General features: G+C 37.9%; 1 protein-coding gene across 1 annotated transcript in view; it reads left to right on the forward strand.

Moving 5' to 3' along the window:
- The first annotated feature begins 306 nt into the window (after positions 1–306).
- LOC121314781 (A disintegrin and metalloproteinase with thrombospondin motifs 16-like) overlaps positions 307–26,162 on the forward strand; it is a 70,598-nt gene continuing 44,742 nt past the window's right edge. The window contains exons 1-5 of the mRNA XM_041248450.1: positions 307–873; positions 1,113–1,218; positions 3,231–3,556; positions 19,446–19,728; positions 24,541–24,743. Of these exons, the coding sequence (XP_041104384.1) occupies positions 784–873; positions 1,113–1,218; positions 3,231–3,556; positions 19,446–19,728; positions 24,541–24,743 (1,008 nt within the window). The 5' untranslated portion in view covers positions 307–783. The remainder of the gene's footprint in view (positions 874–1,112; positions 1,219–3,230; positions 3,557–19,445; positions 19,729–24,540; positions 24,744–26,162) is intronic.

The raw sequence follows: 26,162 nt of genomic DNA on the forward strand, positions 1-26,162 counted from the left end.
ATATATATATTACTTATTTATTATATTAAAGTATATGTATTTAAGTCTAAAATAGGACAAGAAAAAAAATGCATCGAGACATATTTAAATAAAATCTAATTACATCAGTATACGAACGTCGTTCAGACTGTAACCGTAAGGGTTAATGCAAGGCCTGGGAGAGGATTCATGTGTTACGCCCTCTGCGTGCCTTGATACAGGTGTTTGGGTTTTGATTGGTTGAATGGGCGGTCCTCTGCCTAAGCCACAGAGTGAGATGATAAGACTGTGTTCTGGAGAGATATACTCATACGCTACAGCAGTAAGCGGTGCTAGTAACATATAAACAAAAATAAAACTGAAGTGTTATCTCACTACGGGCAGATGTATGTTGAAAAGGCCGTTGACAACATTATTCTCAATTCAAATAAAGGATTTTTTTTTTTTTTTTTCCAAGTCAAAATTTTGTATCCGAAGCAGCAAAACCAGACTCACAGACCACAACAAGTGGATGAGTGGAAACTGAGTGGAAACTGAGTGGAAACAACTGGCAATGTAAATTACCTGTAGCCTGTCAGGTTCCTGCGTTTTGACTGTCTCGCGGAAAGGCGGTTGTGAGAGAAGTTGGAAGCAGAAACACTATTTCCACCAATGCTGCAAGACTGGAAGTAACATTGCATATTTAAATGTCAACCTGAGAAACATTACAAGTCTCGATGATTATTTTTTTTCTTGTTCATCTTGAATTTGGAGGAGCTTGCTTAGTTTGCTGACCAGCGTTGATGCACCAAGTTTGCGAGAGAAATGGGTGCCTTGCATTTTTTAGGAAAGAGAACACATATAAGGACATATTTTATTGTTTTGCAGGTTATCATTACGTTGGCTATATACTTGGTAAGTTTCACCATGTAATTTAATTCTTGAACAAGTTTGCGCAATATTACACAAGTGCTGCATATAAAATGTAAAATGATACCTTAATATGTCTTTTTTTTATTATTTGTTCTGTTTTCAAAATTTATTTTCTGTGGCGCAGACTGTGTGCAATGCAAATAATTAAATAACTAAACAGTGCATTTTAAAACATCACAATCCACTTAGTTTCTTATCCGTTTTTACTTTTTTTCCAATAGATACGACAGTGTGCCAGTCAAACAGTGCAAGTTAGACATGAAAATGACGAAAGGTCTGTCTATCAGTCAGACCTGTTGGAGTTCCTAGAAATGACACAAAGCACTGGTGAGTACCTGTGCATTAAATGGTCTTCTCTGGGTTTGGTCTTTTTCCTGTTGATCGATCACCTTAATCTACAGAATTTAACATTCTTCAACAGGTGTACTTAAATTACAAATCATGTCAACCAGCACTCATGTAAATGGAGTTTTGCGCTACAGCACAGGACAAGATGATAAGCTTGTTGCTGCCAGAACACAACATACCCAGGCCTAGTACACCACGGCATGTCGCTAATCCCATCTAGCTCTATTGCAATTCACAAGAAAGACGCTCGTTTCATTTACATGTTTACTTGGTTTTCATACAGAACCTGGATTTCATGGATGCAGAGCAGCGACGCATAAACATAACAGATTCTTCCATATCCTTTGTATTTCAAACCCGCTGCGAGGCAGGTAAACCATGCGCATCAATGGTTAGATTGAAATACATTTTGGCAAGTGAAGCATCCGCGCATGTGAAACAGATACAGCACTAGAGGGTGCTCGCTCACTGCAATGGGGAGAACGAGCCAAGAAGGCAAGGCGGTGTAGGATACCCAAAACACTCTACAGTATAAAACTATAGGGTCAGTTGCAGCGCACCAAATTTAGTCCACATGATGTGTCAAACTAGGGGATTAAGCAGGTTTAGTCCACATGATTGGACTAAAATTAGTGAGCCACGTAATCCCGATTGCAGTGTACCACAAATTAATTAATCATTACAGATAGTTCATCTGCTAAATCACACTAAACCGATTGCAGCAGGGTACCATATCAGATTCGTGTTAATTCCGTTCAAGTGGATTAACTACTGTGGAGGATAAGACTAACTTAGTACGCTTGCTTGTCCTAAGCATTTACGGTTTATTCATTTATTTATTTATTTTTATTAATGTATTTGTTTTACAGAGACAGCTGCATTTCTCTAAAATGAAAAGTACATCTGAAAACGTACGATACATTTCTTACGTGTGCCACGTTCGGTTAGTCAGATCTGTGAGAATAAAGACTCGCGCAATAGGCCCTACATTTTAAATAGACTTTTTAATCATGTACTTTTTGATACCGTTTTCAGTTAAGACAGTACAATTTCAGGCAATATGCTTTAACTTTAAACAACTAATGGTCCATTATCACGCAGTGAAACTTGTCTGTGCCTATACGGCAGTGTGACATCTTAAATGCAAGTACAGTATGACCCCTCAGTTTGAAAAGTGTTTTGAAAGTAATAAATCCTTTGAACTGAATGTACTATACAGTGTTTTGATAGTGAGAGTGTTTTGAAAGTACATAGTGTGTTGTTTTGAAAATAGAAGGAGAGTGTTATGGACGTGACCAGAGTGTTTTGAAAGTGACTAGTAGAGTGCTTTGAATGTACCAATGCATCACCATAAGGGGAGAGCATGTACCTAATTGTCATTTGAGATGACAAGTTAATATTTCCAGTATTATGGAAATCGCATTTAAGGATATTGGCTTCATACTTGGTACATAACTGTATTCTGTGATTCTCAAGGTCACGTTTGATCTTGGGTATTGTACAAGAACAAATGAAAAAAATGAAAATGTATGCCACATAGTTTTCATTAATGGCTATATTAATTACAGTCCCTAACTATCCCCATATTAATTTAGCATAATTCTTACTAACTGTTCATTAGAGATGCTTTTCCTCTTAGATTGTGCCCCTGGGGATGCTTTGTTTACAACCCCGTCTCCATTTCTCACTATTTGTGACATTTCAAGAATTGAAATCGCTAGTTGAATTGTTTCAGATAAAATAAATGTGTGTGATGATGGACAGTGAGTATTATCTTACAAATAATATTGTACTCATTTTGAGGGAGTCGTTTACTTCTGATAAAAATGTGAAATAAAACTTGTTTGTGTGCTTGTGACATGAACTGTGACCTTACAAATGTTTTGCAGCCTGTAAGCAGTAAACATTTCTTGCTACTCATTGAGCGTTATGCTCTTGGTACTTGACAAAAGCTTAAATGATCCTAATTCTGTGTTCCTGGTGCTCCACAGAATATGAAATTGTAGCTCCATATGAAGTCGACCACAAAGGGAAATACATCTCTCATGCGGTCGCCCATCACCACAGAAGGAAAAGGTCGATTCAGAACAGGGCAGAGGAGTCTGTTCACTTCAGACTGCATGGCTTCGGGCAGGACTTTCATTTAGAACTCCAGTCTTCAGGTAGCTTGTTAGCACCTGGTTTTACAGTACAGACAATGGGAAAGAATGGGACTACATTTGTGGAGGCTTACCAGCATGAAGACCTTTGCTTTTATCAGGGGTCATTAAGATCGATGATCAACTCTTCAGTAGCAATTTCTACATGTAAAGGCATGGTGAGTAAATTTGGCAAATGAGAACAAGAAAGATTTGAAATATGCCTTTGTAGAGATACATGCAAACAGCATTTGAGTTGGTTTGAGAAGTTTCATGATATATATCTAGGCTTGCTACTTTTCGATTTTAATCGGTAAATCTCATTAAATGTAGAATTCCCCAAAAATATGACTTCAAGTGAAATAAATTTACATAAAACACTTAATGAGTATTGTATTCAATACCCTGACCGACGGCTGAAGATGCTGTGGCAGGACGAAGCAGGCTCGTCTGCCTTGCCTTCCAGTTCAGCTGTGCTGAAGCAGGAGCGGGGTGGAGGTCAGACTCTGAATAATAAGTGCAAGTTAGTTCTGCTCAATCTATCTAATGTTTTGTTTTGTGCATATTATTTTTACTCGTAAATGTATGCTATAAAAGGATGTTTAATACACTTTTATATGCTATGTTTTCTACGGTTTCTTTGAGACACTTGTTTAATTTGTGCAGGATCTTTCTCTTTACAAGGTATAGCTCTTCTGTGACCAAAAGTTATTTCAATTAGAATGTTGATAACCATGGTTTTGTTGCATGTTGAATATGATAAAGGGGTTTTGCTAAATGATACATTTCTTAATGGCATAAAAAGTTGTTTTTTTTAAAGCATAAAGGTCGATTTTACCCATTCTCTGCCTGAATTGGAAAATAAAGATCGAACAAAACCGGCAGATTCTTTTTAAAATAAACTATATTAATCATCGATTTGGCAAAAAAAAAAAAAATAATCGAATAGTCGCAAGCCTATATATATCAGCCCATAGCATTCAATGGCTGACTGTAATAGGTGATTTCATATAATAATTTAAATGTAAACTCATGACTTGTCTGACTTGACTCATGACTTGTCTTATAATGGAATCATAAGCTACTAGTCATAAAAATAATTAGGGTCCTTGACCAATTAGAATGAAATGCATCCAAACTGGATGAAAGGGCCTCAATATTTTGCTCCTTACAGGACATAATATCATAAAAGGGAAAAAAAGATAACCTACAACAATTAATCCCATGCTTTAAGTTATGTCTAGATGGGGTATTATAAAAACAAAAAGCATTAATTAAGACCAATAACCTTGATTTATTAACCTATTAACACAGTATACCCCATTTCCCCATGATATATGTAGTTACAAGGCCTTTGCCATCCGGCAACTGTAGTTGCCGCTTGGACAATTGACTAAGTGTACAAAAAACTATAGATCTCTTGTAAGATTTGTTTTGTTTGGGTGATTCTGGAGACCTTCATGATTTTATATATATATATATATATATATATATATATATATATATATATATATATATATATATATATATATATATATATATATAAATAAATAAATATGTGGTAGTTTGTGATGTGGGCTAATGGCCACTGGGGCTAGAATGAGAAAACTGAACACACTTTATTATTAACCACGCTGGATATACCGAAGCTGACCTAAGCCGGACACAGGTGACTCAAATTTGTGGGATCCTCATTCAGAAAATTGTCTCTTGATTTTATACACTTTATTTATTTATTTATTTATTTATTTTGGCACTGTGCGATTATGAGGCCCCTCTGAATATCTCTGCACTCGTCTGCAAGCATTATTTTATGTTTATTAAAATAAATGCATATAGTAAAAGGTCCATGAATCAATCACTTTTAAATGAAAATGAACAGTAAACCCAAAACCCAACACATTTTGCTTTTAGTGTATGGTAATATTAATAGCCCCTTATTTGTGTAAAGAGTAAGACAAGATTTACCCTCCACATATTCAAATTTAACAGTGGGACACCGAATCCAACACAGACAAGTTAGGTTTTGGTTGGACTGATGCTGTGTTTACAATTCCAAGAAGTGGAAGTAAATATGTGTGTGTGTGTGTGTGTCAACAAAAAATACCATGCTTCCTGGAAGTAGGGGTAGGAAGTTGACAGCCTCATGTGACAGGAAGGAAGTGAATACCTTTTTTTTTTCTTTAAATCCTTTATTTGGTTGTTTGCTTGCATGTCATTGATATATAAAACATGGATAACATCTAGAAAAAAATATTTACAAAAGGAAAATGACAACTATACACTGCGGCAACTATAGTTGCTGGTGGGCTTAAATGGGTTAAAAACAAGTTCGGTACTGACTTCAATCCATATTCAATTTGGAACAGACTCTGCTATCCAAGGAAATTTTTCTTTAATTAAATTTATGTATTGTGTCCAGCACGTGGCGGTTGTGTAAATGATAGTTCTGTGTATCCACTAAACCAGTACAGACACAGAGGGGCCTCATAATCTCACATTACCTGAAAGGGTCAGTTTTATAACAGCTACATTTTCTGTAATTCATAATTTATTACAAGTGTAATATTGTTCAGTGAGGCAGAATTTGGGTAGCGATGAGGCACTGCAAAAGCAACTGAAATATAACCGTAAAGGTAAGAAGGTGAAAAAGTAAAGATATAAATATATTTCTATAAAATCTAAAGTTTATCAAATTCTATCAAAATTCATTGCGAAATGTCAGATAAATGTATGAACATGTTCAATGCATGACGGTACCCATTGTGAGGACACCGAAAAAGATGATTTACATAACATTAAACAAATTGTCTTCTATTTACTGATATTTTATGTTGACTTATGTTGAAGTTAAAACTTGACATATTGATGGGGTTCTTGGTCGACAGCGGCATAAAATTAATGAGAACTTTGCATATATAAAAACTTTTTAAAAGTGACACTATACAGAGTCACATGGGGTGGTGGGCACACTTGTTGTAATTGCCTCCTAATTAAGTTTCATTAGACAAAAGGTCAAAAGGTGCTGTTGATGCTGATGTTTATAATGTAAAGCTGGCGCATCCTGTAAGAGAATATCCTTTTTAGGAGCTGAAACAAAATGGAGGGACAATACATAACGGCTGATGTTTTTGCCAAAGGTCATCCCTTCACGGCACGGAAACAACAGCTTTTAATGACCACTAAAATAACCAACAAAATGTAAATCAAGAAATAAAATAATTATATTGTAAAGATCTAAGGATGTTGCACATAATGGATCCAAACTGTTTATAGCTTACTGTGTGATGTTCTTGGATTGGGGAGAAGCTGAGATTCCCAAATTGTCATTGAGTGTTTGTAATATAAAGTCATTAGTTCCCACTGATTTTTGAAGTGCCAAAACATGTAAGTAGTGCCATGTTGTTAAGGCCTGGGTATAAATACACTTTGAATGGAGAGCTGCTGGCAGAAGTTAAGGCATCCAGCCTTGCTTTGATCCCAGCAGGGATTTAACAGTTACTGTTTTTAAATAGAAACAAAAGTGGATTCAAATGCAAAAATGGGGAGGATATGCACTGGTTTATTAGTGAAACATGGTTGAGAACACTCTAATAATAATAATAGTAATAATAATAATAATAATAATAATAATAATAATAATAATAATAATAATAATAATAATAAAATCAGTCTGTACTATTATCAGCGATGTGTATGCAACAGAAGCTGCTGGTAGATTACAAAAATGATTAATTAAACTTAGGCTAGGTAGTTGTTATTTTAGTATGTTTTTATTCTCAATGAATTAAATTATATTAATTGGAAAAGGCAAGAAAAAACCAGATAGTTATTATTTTTATTGTTTTGGTTTAATGTAATAGAGGGCTAATATTCCTATTGAAAATTATATAATTTTTTTTTAAAAAAACGACAATAGAGTTGCAGCCAGCATCATCTTACTTAAAGGCACTCAAGTTGAAATCGTAAAGTAATTTTAAAGTAGACTAAAAACGTTGCAGCGGACTGTCTCTCCTTGGCACACACGCAAGACTTGATACAACTGTGTTGAGATTTTTAACTAGAGGTACCGGGCCTATGACTCTGCACGTCCAGAGGTTTTGTGGGGGCTGTGCCCTGTCAAATTAAGCACAGGTAAGCATATTACATCTTTGCTGTAACGGGGGGGGGGTAAGTAAAGTGGATTGTTTGTTGTTATACGGGACTTCTAATGCTTATTTATAAACCTGTTCCCTCCCCTCTGAACCTATGTGAGAGAAATAGGGAACCAGTGAAATATTTCAGATTGAACAGGTTGGATTGAAGCATCCAATCTTGACAATTCAGAAGAAATATTGATGGGAAGACCCTATGTGTGATGTGATGCGAAACAAAAATAACTTGTCAAAACTAATTTATGAGAAGGGATATGCTAATAAAAATATCAGAACAATTGTAGTTATTTTGAAAAAGATATTACAGGAATAGGTACTAGGAAAAGTAATGCTTTGTGTTTTAAATCCTGCAGTCTGTTCAGTAGCACGTACACCTTTATTAGCTCAAAATAGATGTGGCACAATAGTCATTTTTTAAAATAAAATAATAATTTCTGTTTTTTTGTTTTTTATTTTTAATCGTAAAAACAAAACAGCAACAATGGCATGAACTGTTATGGAGTGGCCAAATTTATAAAGGGTATTACTGGCTGCCGCACTTCTGTTTACTGTTCATGGACAAGTACTGTATTATGTTCCTTTTAAAGTTACAGTAATCTGTCGCATATCTGACTGCAGTGGGACCAGAGTAAGGGTGGTTATGTAAAAAGGTGGATCAATTAATCCTGTTTTAAATACCACTATACACAGCTGTAACAGTTACTATTATCACAGTTATTATTTTGAGATTCAGCTTTTATTATAGAGCTCCCCTAAATCCCTTGTTTAGAAAGATACAGGGTATTACAGAGGTTGAAGTTGATACGCCCCGCAGGCAAACAGGATTTATTTACATATCAACACACTGAACAGCTCACGTGACACTACCAGCAATGGCGGCGCATGGAGCACATACAGCACAGTGTACGGAAACGTTGGTAGGATCTACAATCTCTAAACTAATATTCTGTGTTCAATAATAAACTAACACTGTTGAAGAGGCTGATCGTGGCGGATAAATGGTTAGGGCGGATATGTGATACGCAACAGATTACTGTATTCCATTAATATTAGCGGTGCACCATTTTAAGTGGCCCATTCCTTATGAAGAGCCTCATCCTGGGTGGAATTTGTTGACCTTTTATTATCTCTTTTTATAGGATGACATGCTTTGGTAGCTTCAGAAACTTGAACCAAGCATTTGCAGCTTTCAAATTCCATCTCAAGCTGCAATCTCTTCAAAGCTTATTGCCAATGTACTGCAGGACCTCTGTTCCTATACAGTATGAAGAACTAGTATTTTATATATTGTCATACCAAGCATTTGACTGAATTGTATTATTTCCATGCTAAATTGACATTGCTTTGGACTGGAATAAATGTACTGTGTGTGTGCCAAGTTGACATCACTTTGGACTAACCTATTTGTTTACACATAAATCAGTAACAAGGACAACCATTGAATGACTTCCCTGCAATAGTTAGCATAATGCAGTTGTAATGGGGATACAACATTTGGGCAATTTTAACATTGTCTGTCTTTGATACAGACACCTGTGCATTGGCTCATTTAGGAGCTGAGATCATCTGAACTTCCACTAGACCCCAACAGACACTAGGTAGAACATTTAATTGCAGTCTTGGGCTAAGTGAAACCACTGAGAAGCCAGCAGCCACTTCAATCATAGTGTGTAGACCTAATTTATTTATTTATTTATTTGGCATTTATTAGGTGTTACAGTGTAAAGACAATATTTAAATAGTTTACAGTAAGTGCAAATTTATACTACAAAGATACAATATGAAACAAGATAGGATTACAACCATTTAATCCACAATGACATAATAGTAGTGCAATAGTAAAAGGATAGTGCATTAGCTGAGGATCCAGTAATGTGGTGATTCGGTCAAGTCAATGCAGTACATAGTATATAGTAAATAAAGAGATGTACAAGTGCAGTCTAAATTGGTAAGTCTTGAAGAAGCTACAGAAGGCAGTGAGAGAGCAATACTGAAGTTCACTGGTAGTTGGTTCAACCAGAGAGAGGCTAGGGAAGAGAAGGAGCGGACACGTGAGGATGGTGAGTGGAGGGAAGGCATGACCAGTTGCCCAGTAGAGGAGGAGCAGAGATGGGGTTTAGGGAGACACAAGGGCGAAGAGAGTAATAGTCAAGAACAAGGGTCTTGAATTGAATGTGAATAGAGACAGGTACGATGAATAGTGAGGGTGAGAGAACATAAGACGAGCAGGAAAATTTTGAATGAACTGAAGGGGGCGGATAGCTGAAGCAGGGAGACCAGCAAAGAGAGAGCTACAGTAGCTCAATCTGGAGGTACAAGAGCTTGGCCCAAGAGTTGAGTGGAATAAGTAGTGAGAAAAGAACAGATAGAGATGGACAAAGAGTGATGGAGTCAAGGGAGACTGAGATGGAGAGGTCAGAGAGAGGAAGAATAAGGAAAGTAGAGGAAGTCAGATTCAGAGGTTGAGTTTGAGGTGGTGTGACTACATCCATGTTGAGATAGCAGAGAGGCATTCTGAGATGCGGGAGGAGATGTGGGAGTCAAAGGCGGGAAAGGAGAAGAAGATCTGGGCATCAATGTAAAGGTGGTAGGAAAAGCCAAGAGAGGAGTTGAGAGTGCTTAGCGAGTGGGTGTAGAGTGAGAGAAGGAGGGGTCCCAGGACACATCCTTGAGGGGTGGGGGGTGGGGGGGTGAAGAGAGCGACATGCCAGGAAACCTGAAAGGAATGGTTAGAGAGATAGAAGGAAAACAAGGCAAGAGCAGTGTCTGATACTATGGGAAGAAAAAGAAGAGTTTCTGGAGAAAAAAGGTCCAGTTCACAGCCAGCTTTGTGAGTAGGAAGTGAGGGGTAAGCCATCAGAATGAATTGAGTTGGAGAGATGAATGTTAGTCAGCAAACAGAATAATCGGAATAGAGGTGGTGATAGAAGAGAGGAAGTCGAGCTCATCAAGGAAGGGACTGGGGGTGGGTGATAGAGAACAATAAGAAGCACGTGACTGGGTGAGTACAGTTCAACAGCATGAAACTCTAGGGTTTGCGACGGTCCAAGATGGAGAGAGTAGGAATCCCGTGTATCACAAATTAATCATCACAGGCAGGTCATCTGCTAAATCAGACTAAACAAGATCCCAATTGCAGCAGGGTACCAAATCAGATTTGTGATGATCTTGTTCAAGTGGATTAAGTTAATACTGTAAAGGATATGACTAACTTAGTTTGCTTGCTTGTCCTAAGCATTTACTGCTTAATTATTTTTTTTTTATTTTTTGCAGAGACAGCTGCATTTTCCATCTAAAATGACAAGTACTTGTGAAAACTTTACTCTGTACATTTCTTATGTCCGTCAAATTTGGTCAGTCAAATCTGTGAGAATAAAATCTCGCACAATAGGCTCTACATTTTAAATAGACTTTTGATACCAGCTTTCGTGTAGCAGTTAGAGTGATGGCAAAGCTCTAGTTCCTCTGAGTTCAAGTTTTCACCATCCAAGCTGAGGACGAGGTAAACAGACAGCCCTTGTTTTATCCCCTGCTGTGCTGGCACTGAACTCTGCTTGGGGGGGAAAAAAAAAAAAAAATTAAATGCTGGGGAAAAAAATAAATAAAAAAAATTAAGGACTGCTGCACTGTAAGTAGTTCATCTTGGGTTGTCTGTCGGGACTGTACCATAAAATAAAATGTGCTTACTAAGGCGTGTGTACATTAGTTTGTATTACACAGTGGATTGAGGCTGCAGTCTCTTCGGGGTCGTCATTTGTACATAGCCAGAGTTGTTTCTTTATTGATAGCGCCGTTTATTCAAGGGCAGCGTCTATTAAAAAGCAGATATCTGAGTGAGGCATTAAATTGAGGGCTGCGTTAATTTGAAGTAGTACAGTATTTCTAAACATGCCTAGAACATGTATGTAGTCTGTATTTGACTAAAAAGCAAATACTATTTAGTTTACTAAGCTATACATAAACAAATGCAATTCTGCCTCAGGTTTAATATTGTTGATATTCTGTGCAACATCACAATCCAACCATGTGCAGAGAGTTTCAAACGATGGGTAGACCTGTTGGGGAAAAATAGAGATCAACTTTAAAGAAATATTCAGTTATTTATCAAATGGGGAAATACCCAGATACACTTAATGGGAATAGTGGAGGAAAGGCTAATTTTCAGAGACAATGCCAGCTTTTTTTTTTCATTACATATGGCCAACTAATGTACAAACACAAGGTACACAGAAAAAACGATAAAGGTGAGCCACAAAATAGACACGTTCTATCCGTATGTACAGGAGTTACACTTTAGTATGTTAATAACAAGTAGTATGTGTTCCAATATTAATTAAATGTATATTATATTTATTAAAAAAAGAAAAAGTTTTATTAAACAAGGTGACATATTCAAAACATGTTGTATAGTGAAAACAGTTGTAATTCCTTGAGCATTGTTGTTTTTGGAGCAAAAGAACGGTTGAAAGAAGGTAATCCGTTAGCCATAAATTCCAATTTACCGTGTGTGTGTGTAGCTGCCATAGTAAGTAAACAAAATGATCATGTACCCAATGGGTCCTATTTCAGCAATGATTAAAAGGTAGATTTTCCGACTGAGGTCAAGTAATTGCAGTTGAAGATATATTAGACAGAGAGAAATATAATAATAATAATAATAATAATAATAATAATAATAATAATAATAATAATAATAATAATAATAATAATGAGTGATAGTGGTATCAAGTACAGTATTAAACACTATAGTGTAAAAGCTATCCATATTTAGCATTTTTACTTGGTAAAAAGTGGTACGCAGCGCACTGTACTTGCTCACAAATACTTAAACAGCGTCCTTTAAGAGCTGTATCGCTTTCTGATAATACAAGGGTCAAGTTTTTGTACACGTAACACATTCGGACTATATACCACTTTCTAACACTACACCGGTAATACGGTTTAAAGGCACAGGGCCTTTATGTACTGTAGAATTTTTTGAAAGTAATAAATGCTTTGAACTTAATGTACTGTTCTGAGTTTTGAAAGTACGCAGTGTGTTGTTTTGAATGTAGAAGGAGAGTGACCTGAGTGTTAAAGTGACTAGTAGAGTATTTTGAATGTACGTCACAAATTCTCCCCAGGTTTGTTTTTTCGTTAGTGTTTTGACCATAGTGGTTCTTTAAAATGCCTGCACGTGGGAGTTGATCTTTTGTGAATTTTATATGAATGACAAATATACAGTACAGATATACAGTACAGTACAGAATATTTCTCATTAAAGTCAACTAAAGTCAGCAGTTTGATGAAATTTATAAATGTGGTAAAATGATAACCTTCCCTGCCTCATCCTGAGAAATGGGGAGAGAGAAGACATAAAGAAAAGAGAGAGCAGCTGGGGTAGCAGTGTCCTCTGGGGTTATACAGGTTTCTGTAAGAGCCAGAAAGTTGAGATAGAGATCTTTTTTGCCGGCTTGCAGTTGCAATTCATTCTGCTGCACCTGGAAAAATCTAAACCAGTTAGCAAGCAATTAGTGTAGTAATGTTAACCTAACAATCAGTTTAACCTACAGGGTTCTAATTAGTAAGCAGTAAGAGCTACACCAGTGGTACCCAACTCTGGCTTCCAAGATGTAATCCAGTCCACGTTTTTACTCCAAGCAGGTTCTAATGTAGTTAATTGAAGCTGTTCAGAGGCAATATAATTTAGGACCTGGTTGGAATAAAGACCAGGAATGGACTAAATCTTGAAGGCCAGAGTTGAGTACAACTGACTACACCAATACCTTAATAGCAGAGTAATGCCTAATTACAGCTAGTATCAAGATCATGTACCTGTCCTCAAACTACCAGATGCTGTTTTATGTCTAATTTTGTACTGATTCTTTCACAGAAGAAATTGGTGCCTGATCACACACATGCATTTTACATGTATTTTTAAACGTTGTTGTCTTATACCACTTAATCATAGCTTTATTATGTAGTTACAACCCACAGTTCTATGTGAGAAATCCAGGTTGCATATGCAGTATGGAATATTTGCCCTAACATGAACTGATATAGGAGAGTCCTGTTGCAGATATATTATTATTATTATTATTATTATTATTATTATTATTATTATTATTATTATTATTATTAAAAACACTGTGTGATAAACAGATGTCCTACTAGCCAATACTTACCGTACCATGGACATTGTCTCTTCCTCTGTAACTGACCTTGAGGCTTTTTCTTTCTTAGCTCGTCCAGCACTGCTATCTTTCATCCCAATAATTAATAACACAGAGCATCAAAGTAAAGAAATAGAAACAGATGTGATTATTATCAAAGCATCATGCCTCAGAGGCATTGTAATGCACCACAATAAAGCAAATACATTTTGGAAGAGAGTAACAGAGGAAATTGCAGCATGTGCCAGCAGCAACACATTTGCTATTCATTAGGTTCAAAACCTAGGTCACAGGGAGCCAAAGTTTGGAAGTGACAGTGTTGTCATTGCATGTGGCCTTAAGATGTCATTTTAATTTCTGTGTTCTACCTTGCCCTTTGTATTTTTTTTTTGAAGTTTGCCATCATTGATGCACTCTTTGGCTCTGATGTAAGGATAGACATAATGTGAACAGTTTTGGCGGCAAAATCCAAATTGTCTAGCGGCCTGGCAATTATTTTACACTGCAGCTTATGTACGCTCAAGAGCAGTGCAAATTACTCAACACGCACAAATAATGAGCTGCAATTGTGATAATGAGGGTCGCCGCCTGTGCATCAGGTTATGTAGCGGCCACACTTGCAGCCCAGAGGCGAGGTGAGGTGAGTTAGAAATACCGAGAGCAGTATGAGATTTGTGGAGTACGAGGAAGGGCAGCTAGGTCCTCTTGGTGTACAGAAGGAGGCGCTGAAAGTCCTAATGGCTGAGGTCACTCAGCTTGAAATTGGGTTATTTGGAAAAGCCTCATCCAGCATCAGTTATGCTAGCAAAGAGGACATATGGTCCTCTGTAGTGGAGAAAGTCAATGCTCTCAGTGTTGCCAGGAGGACAGTCAACCAGATGATGAAAAGGTGAAGTTCAGCATTAGGTCTAGGATGACCAGTGGAGTAAGACGATAACGTCTTACCACCACATCCTACGGCAGTGCTTCCCAACCCTGGTCCTGGGGACCCACTGTATCTGATGATTTTCATTCCAATCAAGCTCTCAGTTACTTAACCAGGCCCTTTAATTGAACTGATCATTTGTTTAATTAGACCTTTTTAATTGCTTTCAGCTCTTAAACAGTTCCAGAGTGCAAGTTACATATAAAATGTTATAGCTAACTTGAAATCTGCAAATGTTTAAGAGCTGAAAGCAATTAAAAAGGTCTAATTAAGCAAATGATCAGTTCAATTAACGGTCTAGTTAAGTAATTGAGAGCTCGGTTGGAATGAAAACCAGCAGACACAGGGAAGTTCCCAAGACCAGGGTTGGGAAGCCCTGTCCTATGGCATCCCAAACAAAGTGACCCTGGGTTTGAATATGCAGGGTCTTCTCCATCTTGCCCTTCTCCTCCGAAGGTTTCCCTGCCTGTTTTCAAGAAGAACCAAGCATCGCTGCATCAGGAAGTGTACCACAGCAGGCATTCTGAGGCCAATGACAGGTCTCTGCAGGTGTGTGCTTTTATACAGCTATTAGTTACTCGCTTCTACAATGGTTTGTACCTTGTAAGAGGAGATGTACATTTTTTTGGAGGGTCAGCAATTGCCGAAGTGCAAGGCAAAATCCTTACATCTCGTTATAATGTTTGCGCCCGCTTAGTATTCCAGATGCCCGCCCAATTTCATGCTTTTCTCTTCATTTGAATATATTTCAATATCATTTTAAATTGATTAATGTTGGCAAAGTGCTAATTTTATAGCAGGTGGAGAATACCAGGTGAAAAACATTTTTACATATGCCACATTTTTAGTGGCCTCCAAAGTCCCACTTTACAGCCGCTAGGCACGGTGTGCAAAACGTTTTTTTTTTGGCCGCAATATGGGTGTTTTGCAGCCGCAAATTGCACATATTACACCAGCCCCTATAGCTCTACCTGACTTTGAACTTGCCTTGAGATTGTCTGGGTAATTATGACTGCCTAGCAGTGAACAAATGTCCTCATCTATCAAACCTTTCAACTGACCCAACTTGCATACCCCAAACAATAATTATCTTTAAATATGGGCTTTTCTTGTGTGAAAGTCGATATCAAAGTTTCTAGAAGTAATTTATCTAGGCCACTTGGCTAGTACCAATAATTTTGTGGAGCAAGCACCATGGGAGTTTTAACATCTGCAAGCAGACATAACCTTGGTTTTAGGTGTTATCTGAAAGTGCATCTTTTAATGTACATCCACATGCTTCCATGTTACAGTATGCAACAGTGTTGGTCCTGGTTGTGTGTAGTGCTACCCCGTTATAAGGCGACTGTCGGGGTCTATAATTGGAGACTGCATTATTTGTGTTTCATCTTATAACGAATATTTCCATTTGATTTACAATGGGCAAATTAATATTGTAGCGTACCATGGAAAATCAAGGAAGGAGACACATACAATTTGCTATATAATGTCTAAAAAGGTACAGACCCCTTTTATTTGATTTTGGAAAATTGTCCAGAGTAATGTTGTTGTTCTGTAAAGAAAAGTCAATTAACTTTTTTTTTTTATCTGAAATGAGAGAAAGTTTAAAAAAGAAATATAATTATAAATTGGTCAAGGAACGTTTTCTGTCCTGTTTGAACTTTGCTCTGAGATAATTGAACTGTGTTTATACCTGGTTTACGCTATTTAATGGTGTAGTACTAAAAATGTAAAACCTTTAAATGTGTGCAGGGTTTTACATTTAGAGCCTTATTTTGGGAGCCTTGAAAGCAAGCTCAAATTGTGCTGTGCCTTCTCCAGTGATACAGATGTATGGAGAGTGGGAGGAGAACTCTGGAGAGAATTGCCTTTAAGTAGTAGTTTTATCCAATTGCAGTTGTAGTTTTTATCCAACTTGATCATTCTATATACAATTTTAGACACCAGATGTTGCCTGGGTGTATAGCAAAGTCGAGGAGAGTGCTTAATGGAGTTGTAAAAGTCACTAAAGTAGTAAAAAAAAAAAAAAAAAAAAAAAAAAAAGGTTGTCAATTTGACAAAAGAATACTCTACCCTGATTTTCCTAAAATCTTTGGAATTGGTTGAACTTGGTTGACAATAAAACAGATTTCATTATACTTATGGTACAAACTTTCATGATTGCTGAATCTTGCCTCTGTTCACAAAGCTTTGACTCATGTTTTCTTTGAGTATTTTTTGACAGCTTAAGTAAAGTGTTTTATGCATGAAACTATTCCAGACTGTTTTTAAATGACTTTACAGAACATACATGTCAAATGAATCATATTACTGTCTATTAAAGGTTACATTTGTAAATAGAGCCCAGTATGTAAAGAAATATATACTTTTATACAGATGTGTATTCAAATATAAATACATTGTGTCGTGACAAAACTACCTACAAGGAGTTTAATAAAGAAGTTGGAGAGTTTTCTTTGTACTGCCTGCTAATCTGATATCCAAGTGACTCAGCAGCACAGAGGCAAAAGACTGGATATAGGGTTGCAGTCCTCTGAGCCACTGGTTCTTGAGAAAGAGCTGTTAAACACTAGCAGTAATGCTGTGCTGTCCAGTTGTTGCAGCTAATAAACTAGTCATGGTCAGCTGAATGTTCAACATGTTAGGCGAACCTATTGATGACCTATAAATAGGTTCCATAACAAACCTTATTGCACTTTAGCAGCTGTTTGTTTGTTTGTTTTAATGGAGCGCAAGTGAGTAGTAGAATAAAATAACATTGCGTATTTCATAGCAGTGCAGTTTCTTCCTAGGTAGAGATTTTTTTGTCTTACATTTTGAATGATGAAGAAAAAAAACAGTGATTGTGCTTTTGTTGTTATTGTTGTTGTAGTTTTTTTTTAAGAATTAGAACAAAATGTAAATGCATTTTTTGTGCTTCATTTATGTATGTAGTGCTCATTAAAGCACTCGATTTACAGCACTGGAAACTACAACATGAAAAAAACCTGAACAGGAAGTAGAAGTAGCCGTGCATGTTAGCTTGACAGGCTCACTCTCTGGAACTCAGTGTTAAATTGCTTAGTTATCAGCTTACCATAGCTTTGTTCAACTTTACAATCATCAATCATACATTGTGAATAGGGTCCATACTCTCGAATCAGGTCCCATTTTTATATACCAACTTCCAGTTTTGTAATGTGGAAGTCATGTGTTACTAGATATGCCCTGTGGTTTGAAGTGGCAGGATAAAAAAGCACTCGCTTTAATGGAAAGCCAGTGCAGACCTCCAAGTTCAAGGTTAACCAGTCATTTAAGAAGGAAAAGTATGTACAGCCAGTATATACTGTAACATATGTAATACTTTGAAACTTTTCTGTTTTTTGTATTTCTTTTTATTGGTTTATTTGAATTTATGTACACATTTATGGCGAATAATGTTATTAATCATAGAATCATTTTTAATATACCAGTAAATGATAATCTAGGCTCTAAAAAAACATTGAATGCATATGCAGCCACAAAAACATATTATGCCATCAGTTTTGTAGTTTTAGTGAGGCACAGGCGGTATATTTACCTTTATTTTGAAATCTGCAGTTAGATTTCGTTTGATTTCATGTGTAAGCAAGAGCAATTATATTTAAAAGAAAATAATATAATAATGTGCATAATGTGACACATGTTTTTTGTCAGATTTTAATGATTAACCAAGTGTTTGTTTGTTTTAACATTGGGCATGCTAGCTAAACTTGACAAAGGGGATTGCTTGGCCTGAAATCAATGACTGATGTAAAATATATATCAAATTTGTGGCCGTTGTTTTTCACTTTGATAGAAGCAGTGATTTGGACTATAGAGCCAGTGTAGTGTTAGAAACTGGTACATCGTTTCAAAACTTGACTAGTGTAATGTCAGAAAGTGGTACGCTGTCAGATTTTGGTATATATATATATATATATATAATATATAATATAATATATATATATATATATATATATATAATATATATATATACATGTTTAAAAAGGCCTTAAAACAAACGTTGAAATCATACTAATGTTATTCGTTCACCTTCAGAGACACAACTCAACACGTGTGACATGAGTTATACAGATCATCTTGTACACACAGACACCTACCATAAAACCCTAATTTCTTTCACATTGGGTTGGGTTGATGTCCACCTTAACTGTAAAGATCCACTTTGCTTTAGGAATACAGAATCATGCAAGGACAAAAAAGTGGTGGCAGACAAGATATAAGAACAAATAGGAATCATGGTATGTATGAAAAACGGAGAAGAGTTATTTCTAAACAAAGGCTGTAATAAAAAGAAACTTGTAGTTTCTATCATATATACGGAATTACAGAATCCAGGGGAATAAACCAAAAAAAGCTAACAATAATCTGGTGCATTCATAGTAAAGATGTGTGAAATGCAGTACATGCTAAGGTAATTTAATTGCCCAAATAAAATGCCTGAAGTCTGCAGGATGTAATACATCTAGATCCTTGAAAGCTTTATCATAATGTTAACCTAATCTCTACTGTTTAGATGTCTTGTTAAAAGCTCAAGAAATGCCTTGCTGTACTGAAAAAAAATGTGAAATATAATTACTGTGTCTGCACTGGCTGTTTGCATTGCAATCAGGGCTGTACACTGCATTAAAGGAGATAATCAAAGCACTTTTTCAGCCAATTCTTCCTGCCACATTGCTGTAAAAGCATGCTATAGCAGGATAAGTGTTTAGCAGGAGCCATTGTTTTACTACACCAAAGGCATTATTTGAAGAGTGATATTTTAGTTAATGATAAAGTTGCAATATTTGGTTAATATAACTTTTTCTTTTTTTAGTCAGGTTTGATAAGGACACAGGATGCAGACTATTTTCTGAAGCCTCTACCTCAGCACCTTGCACTGAAAGAGAATGTTACAGCTCCTACCAGCCACCAACCTCACATCCTTTACAAGAGATCGACAGACAACCAGAGGCACTTAGTAAACAATGAGGTTATAATCGCTAGAAGACCTAAAGCCGTGGGATACTACAGCGAAGGGCCTCATTCCCAACATCCACGCAACAACTACAAGCATGGGGAGCTGCAGAAACAACATTTCTGTGGAAGGCGCAAGAAATGTATGCAAAGGCATTCTTCTTATTTTTTCCAAGTTACCTGATGAGTGGATTTGTGGACACTCTAAACAATGCAACTGGTCTGGGATGCCCTTTGACTGAAAATCTGATTTTATATATATCGATATATTACGTATATATCTAAATATTATATATAGATATATATATATATATAGAATATATTTTTATCATATATAAAGGCTTGATGTAATAGTGCTTTGGCTGCCACACTAGAGTTGAATCAAATGGCTATACATTATAATGGCTTTTGATTTAAATGAGACCTTGGTTCCCTTTCAATTTGAAGATGACCAACAACAAATACTTTTGGTATTTTCCTGCCACAAGTCAGGTATTCACTGAGCATTTCATGTCACAGCTGCCGATAGGCACCTCCGGGGAGTGACGTTCTCGGTCCCGCCAACCGAGGCATTAAGTAGTCAGTCGGTGGAGATCACTTTCTCTTTTGCTTCTCACTCAAGTAGGTAGCGTTAGGTATAAACTAACCTGTCTAGTTGCATGATTGAGTCTTTGTAAGAGCTCTCACTATGAGTTTTCTGGAGTTCCACGCTCCGTTTTAATCTTTTCTTTTCAACAGCCTACATTGCCTTGCGACTGTAGTCTGCTTTCTTAACCTTGCAGCATTGCTGTTTTGTGTTTTTGCTTTGTCTTTTTAGTCTGCTAAAAACATCTTCTGCTGGGTGTGTGAGTTTTTGTTTTTTCCACTACCTTCACAGTATAACAAAAAAACACACGTGTGCTTACTCCACTGGGTCTGGTTCTACTAGACCCATTCACTGTAAAGTAGACTCCACGGATACTTCGACCCATTTAAAAAAAGTCTCTCTTTCTTTTTTCTTACTCCTTATTGTCTGTAGGTAGTGCTCCAATTTGCTGCAAGCTACGCACTGCCCTTGTTGTGTGACTGCACGCAGTCCAGACTAGACACGTAGCCCAATACCCTTGGTGTTTGCACCCTCGGTGCTCAGTGCCCCGGTGCTTTGGTGCCCTCGGCGCTTGAACACTCTGTGCCTTGGCGTCCTCGGTGTCTCGGTGCCTTAGAGCTTCAGTGCTTTGGCGCCCTCATTGCTCAGATGCTCCCTTCATCGTGGCTTCGGCACCCTCGGCACCCTTGGTACCTCAGAGCCTCTGTGCCTCAGTGCTTTGGTGCTTCTGCGCCCTTGAAGCTTAGATGCTCCGTGCATCGGTGCTTCGCCCCGGCATGCCTAAATTTCACCCTTGCATGTCCTGCGGAGAGATGCTCCTCTCACAGGACAGCACCTTCTCTGTGTCAGGTTCTTGGGTATGCAGCACGCCTCTTCCGCCTTAGGGGACGATACATTCTGTACAATCTGTGCACCGCCCCAGCCATGGACCCTGCACAGGAGGCTCATGGAGTTCACTTGTGCTGCTTCCTCAACTAGCTCAGCTGAGCCCTTTGCCAGGTGGTCGCCCCGGATGTCTCAAGACGTGGCAATGAGCAAGGAGGTTACCTCAGAGACTGGTACTACCCCTCCCTTGAGCTGAGTTTGGGCACTTATGCTTCCAAGTTCCTCCAGGTTCCCTGGACAGCAGCGCCTGAACAGCACCGCTCTGTTTTCAGAACAGTGCAGGTTTCAGAAAAGGTCTGGAGAGAGAAGGCGACAGTTCTCCTTGTGGCCAATAGATGGCCCGGGAGAATCTGGTTTTCAGACTTTTGCCAGCTGCACAGGACCTGAAGGGGCCCATCTGCCTGCCTTAGGGCTCTCAGATGCAGTCATCAGTACACTGCAGATGCAAGGTCCTCCTCCACTAGGTCGTTGTACACCTGTAAGTGGAGGTATTTTCAAAATTGGTGTATGACTAGAGGTCATGACCCCATCTATTGCCCTATAGCAATTATTTTACAGTTTCTGCAAGACCTACTAGAGGCAGGTAGATCCCCCTCTACGTTGAAAGTGTACCTAGCTGCCATATCTGCATGCCATGTCCCCATTGACTCTGTGTCTCCAGGCGCTTACTTTCTGGTGACCTGTTTTCTGAAGGGTGCTCGGCGGTTATGTCCTCCTAGAAAAGATGTCCTCCCCAAGTGGTCTAGACGTGGTAATGGAGGCTCTCACTAAGGCCCCATTTAAGCCTATACATTCCATAGAGTTGAAGTATCTCTATGAAGACAGCCTTTTTGCTAGCCATCACCTCCACTAAGCGGGTGAGCTGCTTTCCTCCCTAAGGCGGTGACAGCTTTGCAGTTGAATCAGTCAGTGGAACTAGAGGCTTTCCATCCCTGTCCTTTTTCTTCGGAGGAGGATCGGAGATTGAATTTCCTCTGCCCGGTTCAGGCATTTAGATGTTATGAGGATAGGATGAGAGTGCTGCGTCATTCTGACCAGCTCAACATCTGTCATGGTGAAAGGACCCTGTGTCAACCCCTCTTAAAGCAGCAACTGTCTCACTGGATTGTGGACACAGTTTCGACTGCATATACTGATACCGGCCTTCCCCCACCTGAACAGGTAGCCACGCATTCTACCAGAGGAGTGGCTATGTCATGGCCCCTCTTTAGAGGAGCTTCATTGACTGATATTTGCACTGCGGCTAGCTGGGTTTATCCACATACGTTCACCAGGTTCTACTCACTCAATGTGGTAGATCCCTCTATGTCTTCATTAGGCACAAGGGTCCTTAAGGTTACACGCTCACACCACAAACATTATTTGGTGGTAGCCAGACGTCCCTCAGCTGCTGTCTCCGCTCACACTCCCTTGGGACGACTTTGGTATACTTTCCCAAATGTTTTGGTTGTTGTCGTCTTTGAATTGAAAGGTAATGTTAGGTTACGGATGTAACGCTGGTTCCCTGAAAGAGAAGACAACCAACAAATTTTGCGAGGTCGCAACACTTGCATTCGCAGTTTTGATGCAAAAGAGAAAGTGATCTCTACAGAGTGACTGCTTAATCGGTTTTTGGGACCGAGGACGTCATTCCCCGGGGGGCTTATTGGCAGCTCTGACACAAAATGCTCAGTAAATTCCTGACCTGTGGCAGGCATATCTCAAAAGTATTGGTTGTTAGTCGTCTTCTCTTTCAAGGAACCAGGGTTACATCCCTAACCTAACGTTATGGTAATACACGCAGGTCAGGAACTGACAACACACTACAACACCAACCAGGCCACGCCTTGCTCTATACAGCTCAGGCAGATCTAGTTGGGGACAATCAGACAGAAAATAATAAACAAAGTAATACATTTATGTAAGTTAAGCATATAAAACATACAGATTCAGATACAGACATAACACAACCAATGGGAGCTAACACACTTAGTCCACAGTCTGTTACAATATTCATCTTAACTAGTGTATATTCTTGTTGTTAGATTCACTTTGTATATAATTTTCTGTTTGTCACATCATGGTGACTCGAAGTATGGAGACTCCCTGTGGCCTCAACGGAGCTCTCAAATATGTCTCCTCTCCCAGTACAGCTGGTATATCACAATGTAAACATTAATCTGTCCACCAGCAACACAGTTGGATGTAAGAAATGCCACATCTGTTCTACAGTATGTGCTATTTCTCAGTGATGCATTTCTTATATTCACGGTTGAAGGGGAACAGGTAATGGTTAAACTTTGTTGAACCTGCTGTACTTGGAAAGGGGACATATGAATCTAAGAAGAAGAAGAATACATTAGTTAAGGTAAATATATTATCTATGTAACAGCTGGTCCGATTATTCTCTTGTAAAGGCCGTAGCCAGCACATGAGGTTAGCATTGCTGCGTCCTGCATTGCTTTCCTGCTCACTTTTATCAACCAGCAACCATTTTTTTTTTGTTTGACAGCCTAAATAAAATTTAAAAAAAAAACACTACGCACCACTTGTTTGTGTGAAGCATGCTCCCAAAATTTGAGTCCTACAACTCTAAGCTACTATTTGAGTGAACTTGATTCCCTTAATTACAATAGTTTATAAAACAGGAAATATGACTGAGAACATCCCTTTCATGTGGGAATCCTGTTCTTGATGGGGCATAGGTTTCAGTTTCAAAATATTTATTGTTATAAGTTTCAGTATGGTTATCTAAGCAAAACAATACTTGTTCACAGGTAACATGTATTGAGTTTGAAGGCTGAGGTAATTTATCTAATGATATACGTCATCACAAGTCAATCTTTTGAATATGATTCTGTTTATCTGAAACAGGCCTTGGTGAATTAACCTTGCTTAATTTTTATAACAGACAATCAAGAAAGCCTCTTGAGACCTGCCAAATTCCATGATTAATTGCCATGGCAACGTAAAACAAAGCATATGAAATCACTGTGTTGATCCCTTCAGTGTAGAAATCCATTAATACATCCTAGCTTTGCTTTCAGTTGTGTATGTAAAACAATCAAGTGAAAAAACAGGGAATAAAGCTCAAAAGGCAAAAGGGTATTTAATATAAACTAGTGAAATCAAATCAAACAAAATCTGGTATAGTGGCAATCTGGCGGGAGGTCAACCAGTGCTTGTGAGAGAGTCACATGCTGTACCTTCTTATTCAACCACAGGATAACATTTGGTTAATAACAATGGTTGTTTTACTTTTCATTAGCTTCTGTGGCATGTCTTCTGCGGCATGTGACTGAGGGAGGCAACAGCAGAGGAATCGTTATGGCTCGCTCTTGCTCACTAATAGAGAGCCTGGTGGAAAGGCAGAGCTCTTGTTGGTTGAATGCATCTAAGCCTTCATCCAAGATGGATAATTTTTATTTATTTTTTGTCTACAGGATTATATCGTGTATACAGTATGTATATTGTGTAACGTCTTCAACTCTGTCTTGTAAATTAGATATGCCGAAACCTCCAGAGGAGGACATCTACATTTTGCCAGATGAATATAAATACCTGTCCAGAAGCAAACGGGCAGTCATGTTCAAGTCCCAGAGAAATGAGAAGCTGAATGTGGAGACCCTGGTGGTGGTGGATAGAAAGATGATGCAGAATCACGGAAATGAAAATATAACGACATATGTCCTGACTATACTAAACATGGTAAGTTTTATAGGTTTGGTCCCACATGACTTTTAATACAACTCAAGAGAGATACAAATCAGTCTGTCATAAACCTTTGTTTTAATGTTTGAAAACATCATAAAAAGGTAAGCCAAAAGTTGATAGAAACATATTAACATGCCATTTGTTTAAGCAGTGACTGATTACAGATGCTGTAAGAAACATCTTATACCAGTACTCTTGGACCCTACATGATCACTATGAGATTTATTTGATAACGATGGTGAGACGAGATAAACAGGCCCCTTGTAAAACGGCTGATCTTGGCTTCGACACCTCGTCTAGCCACGCCAGTACCATCTGAGTACCAAGTACTGTGGCCGTCTTTTAAATAGCCCTCTAAATACTTCAACGATCAGATGAAACATTTCACCACTCAAGATGAGCAATCAAAATAGCATAGGATTACAGGGGTAGCACTGAAAAGGTTGGTCCATGGGGGTATATTTAGTACCTTGTGGGGTCACCAAGGATCATTTAACACTGCAGACAGAGTATAAATAAACCCATGTACACTACACAGGACTGCAGTGCAGAAAAGGTAAATACAGTTGCAGACTAGAAAATTATACTTGTCTCCCTGCCAGTGAAAAGCAATAACGCTTTGTCAAGGGATAGTTTATAAGTACTGTGTGTGTAGAGCCTGTCAGTAAAATACAGACCTACTGTAGACACAAGTGTATTTTATATTTCCAGTTAATTAAAAACACAATTGAATTAACTTTATCTGGAAAACCATTAGGGGTGTGCAAATAGTGAGTTTGTTAAAGATTTACAATGGAAAATCGTTGACAAACTTAATGTTTCAAGGTTGTACCCCAAGTATTTCCCTCACAGTAATTTTTATGCTGGCATCTACTTTGCTCAGGGAGTCCCAAAGGTAAAATGTGCTAGTGAATTTATGAAACATTCCATATATCCAAATGAAGAAACAGAAATAATTGATTGTTGTTGAAGCTGACACCCTGGGATCCTTCAAGAAGCTTCTTGATGAGATTCTGGGATCAATAAGCTACTAACCACCAAACAAGCAAGATGGGCCGAATGGCCTCCTCTCGTTTGTAAACTTTCTTATGTTTCTTATGTTCTTATGATTATTAATAACATATTAATAATAAACAGATTAACAAATATGGCAAAACTAGCAATGCTTTTACAGGAGCCGACATTTTGAAAAGAGAATTTTGGAAATGGAATTATGAAGCCTATATTTTTTATTGTTTTATTTGTTTTACAGGAAGAAAAGTGAATGTTTTCCTGTAGCACAGACTTTATTTTAGGTCATCAAAAAAAAAGTTTAAAATAAATTGTAGACAATACTGTCATAGCATCAAAGGGCATGAATACTCTTAAATTAGCATTTTTGGAGTTTTGCAAAAAAAAAAAAAGAAAAAAATG

The sequence above is a fragment of the Polyodon spathula genome, chromosome 4 (assembly GCF_017654505.1).
Source record: "Polyodon spathula isolate WHYD16114869_AA chromosome 4, ASM1765450v1, whole genome shotgun sequence".
Taxonomy (NCBI): Eukaryota; Metazoa; Chordata; class Actinopteri; order Acipenseriformes; family Polyodontidae; genus Polyodon; species Polyodon spathula.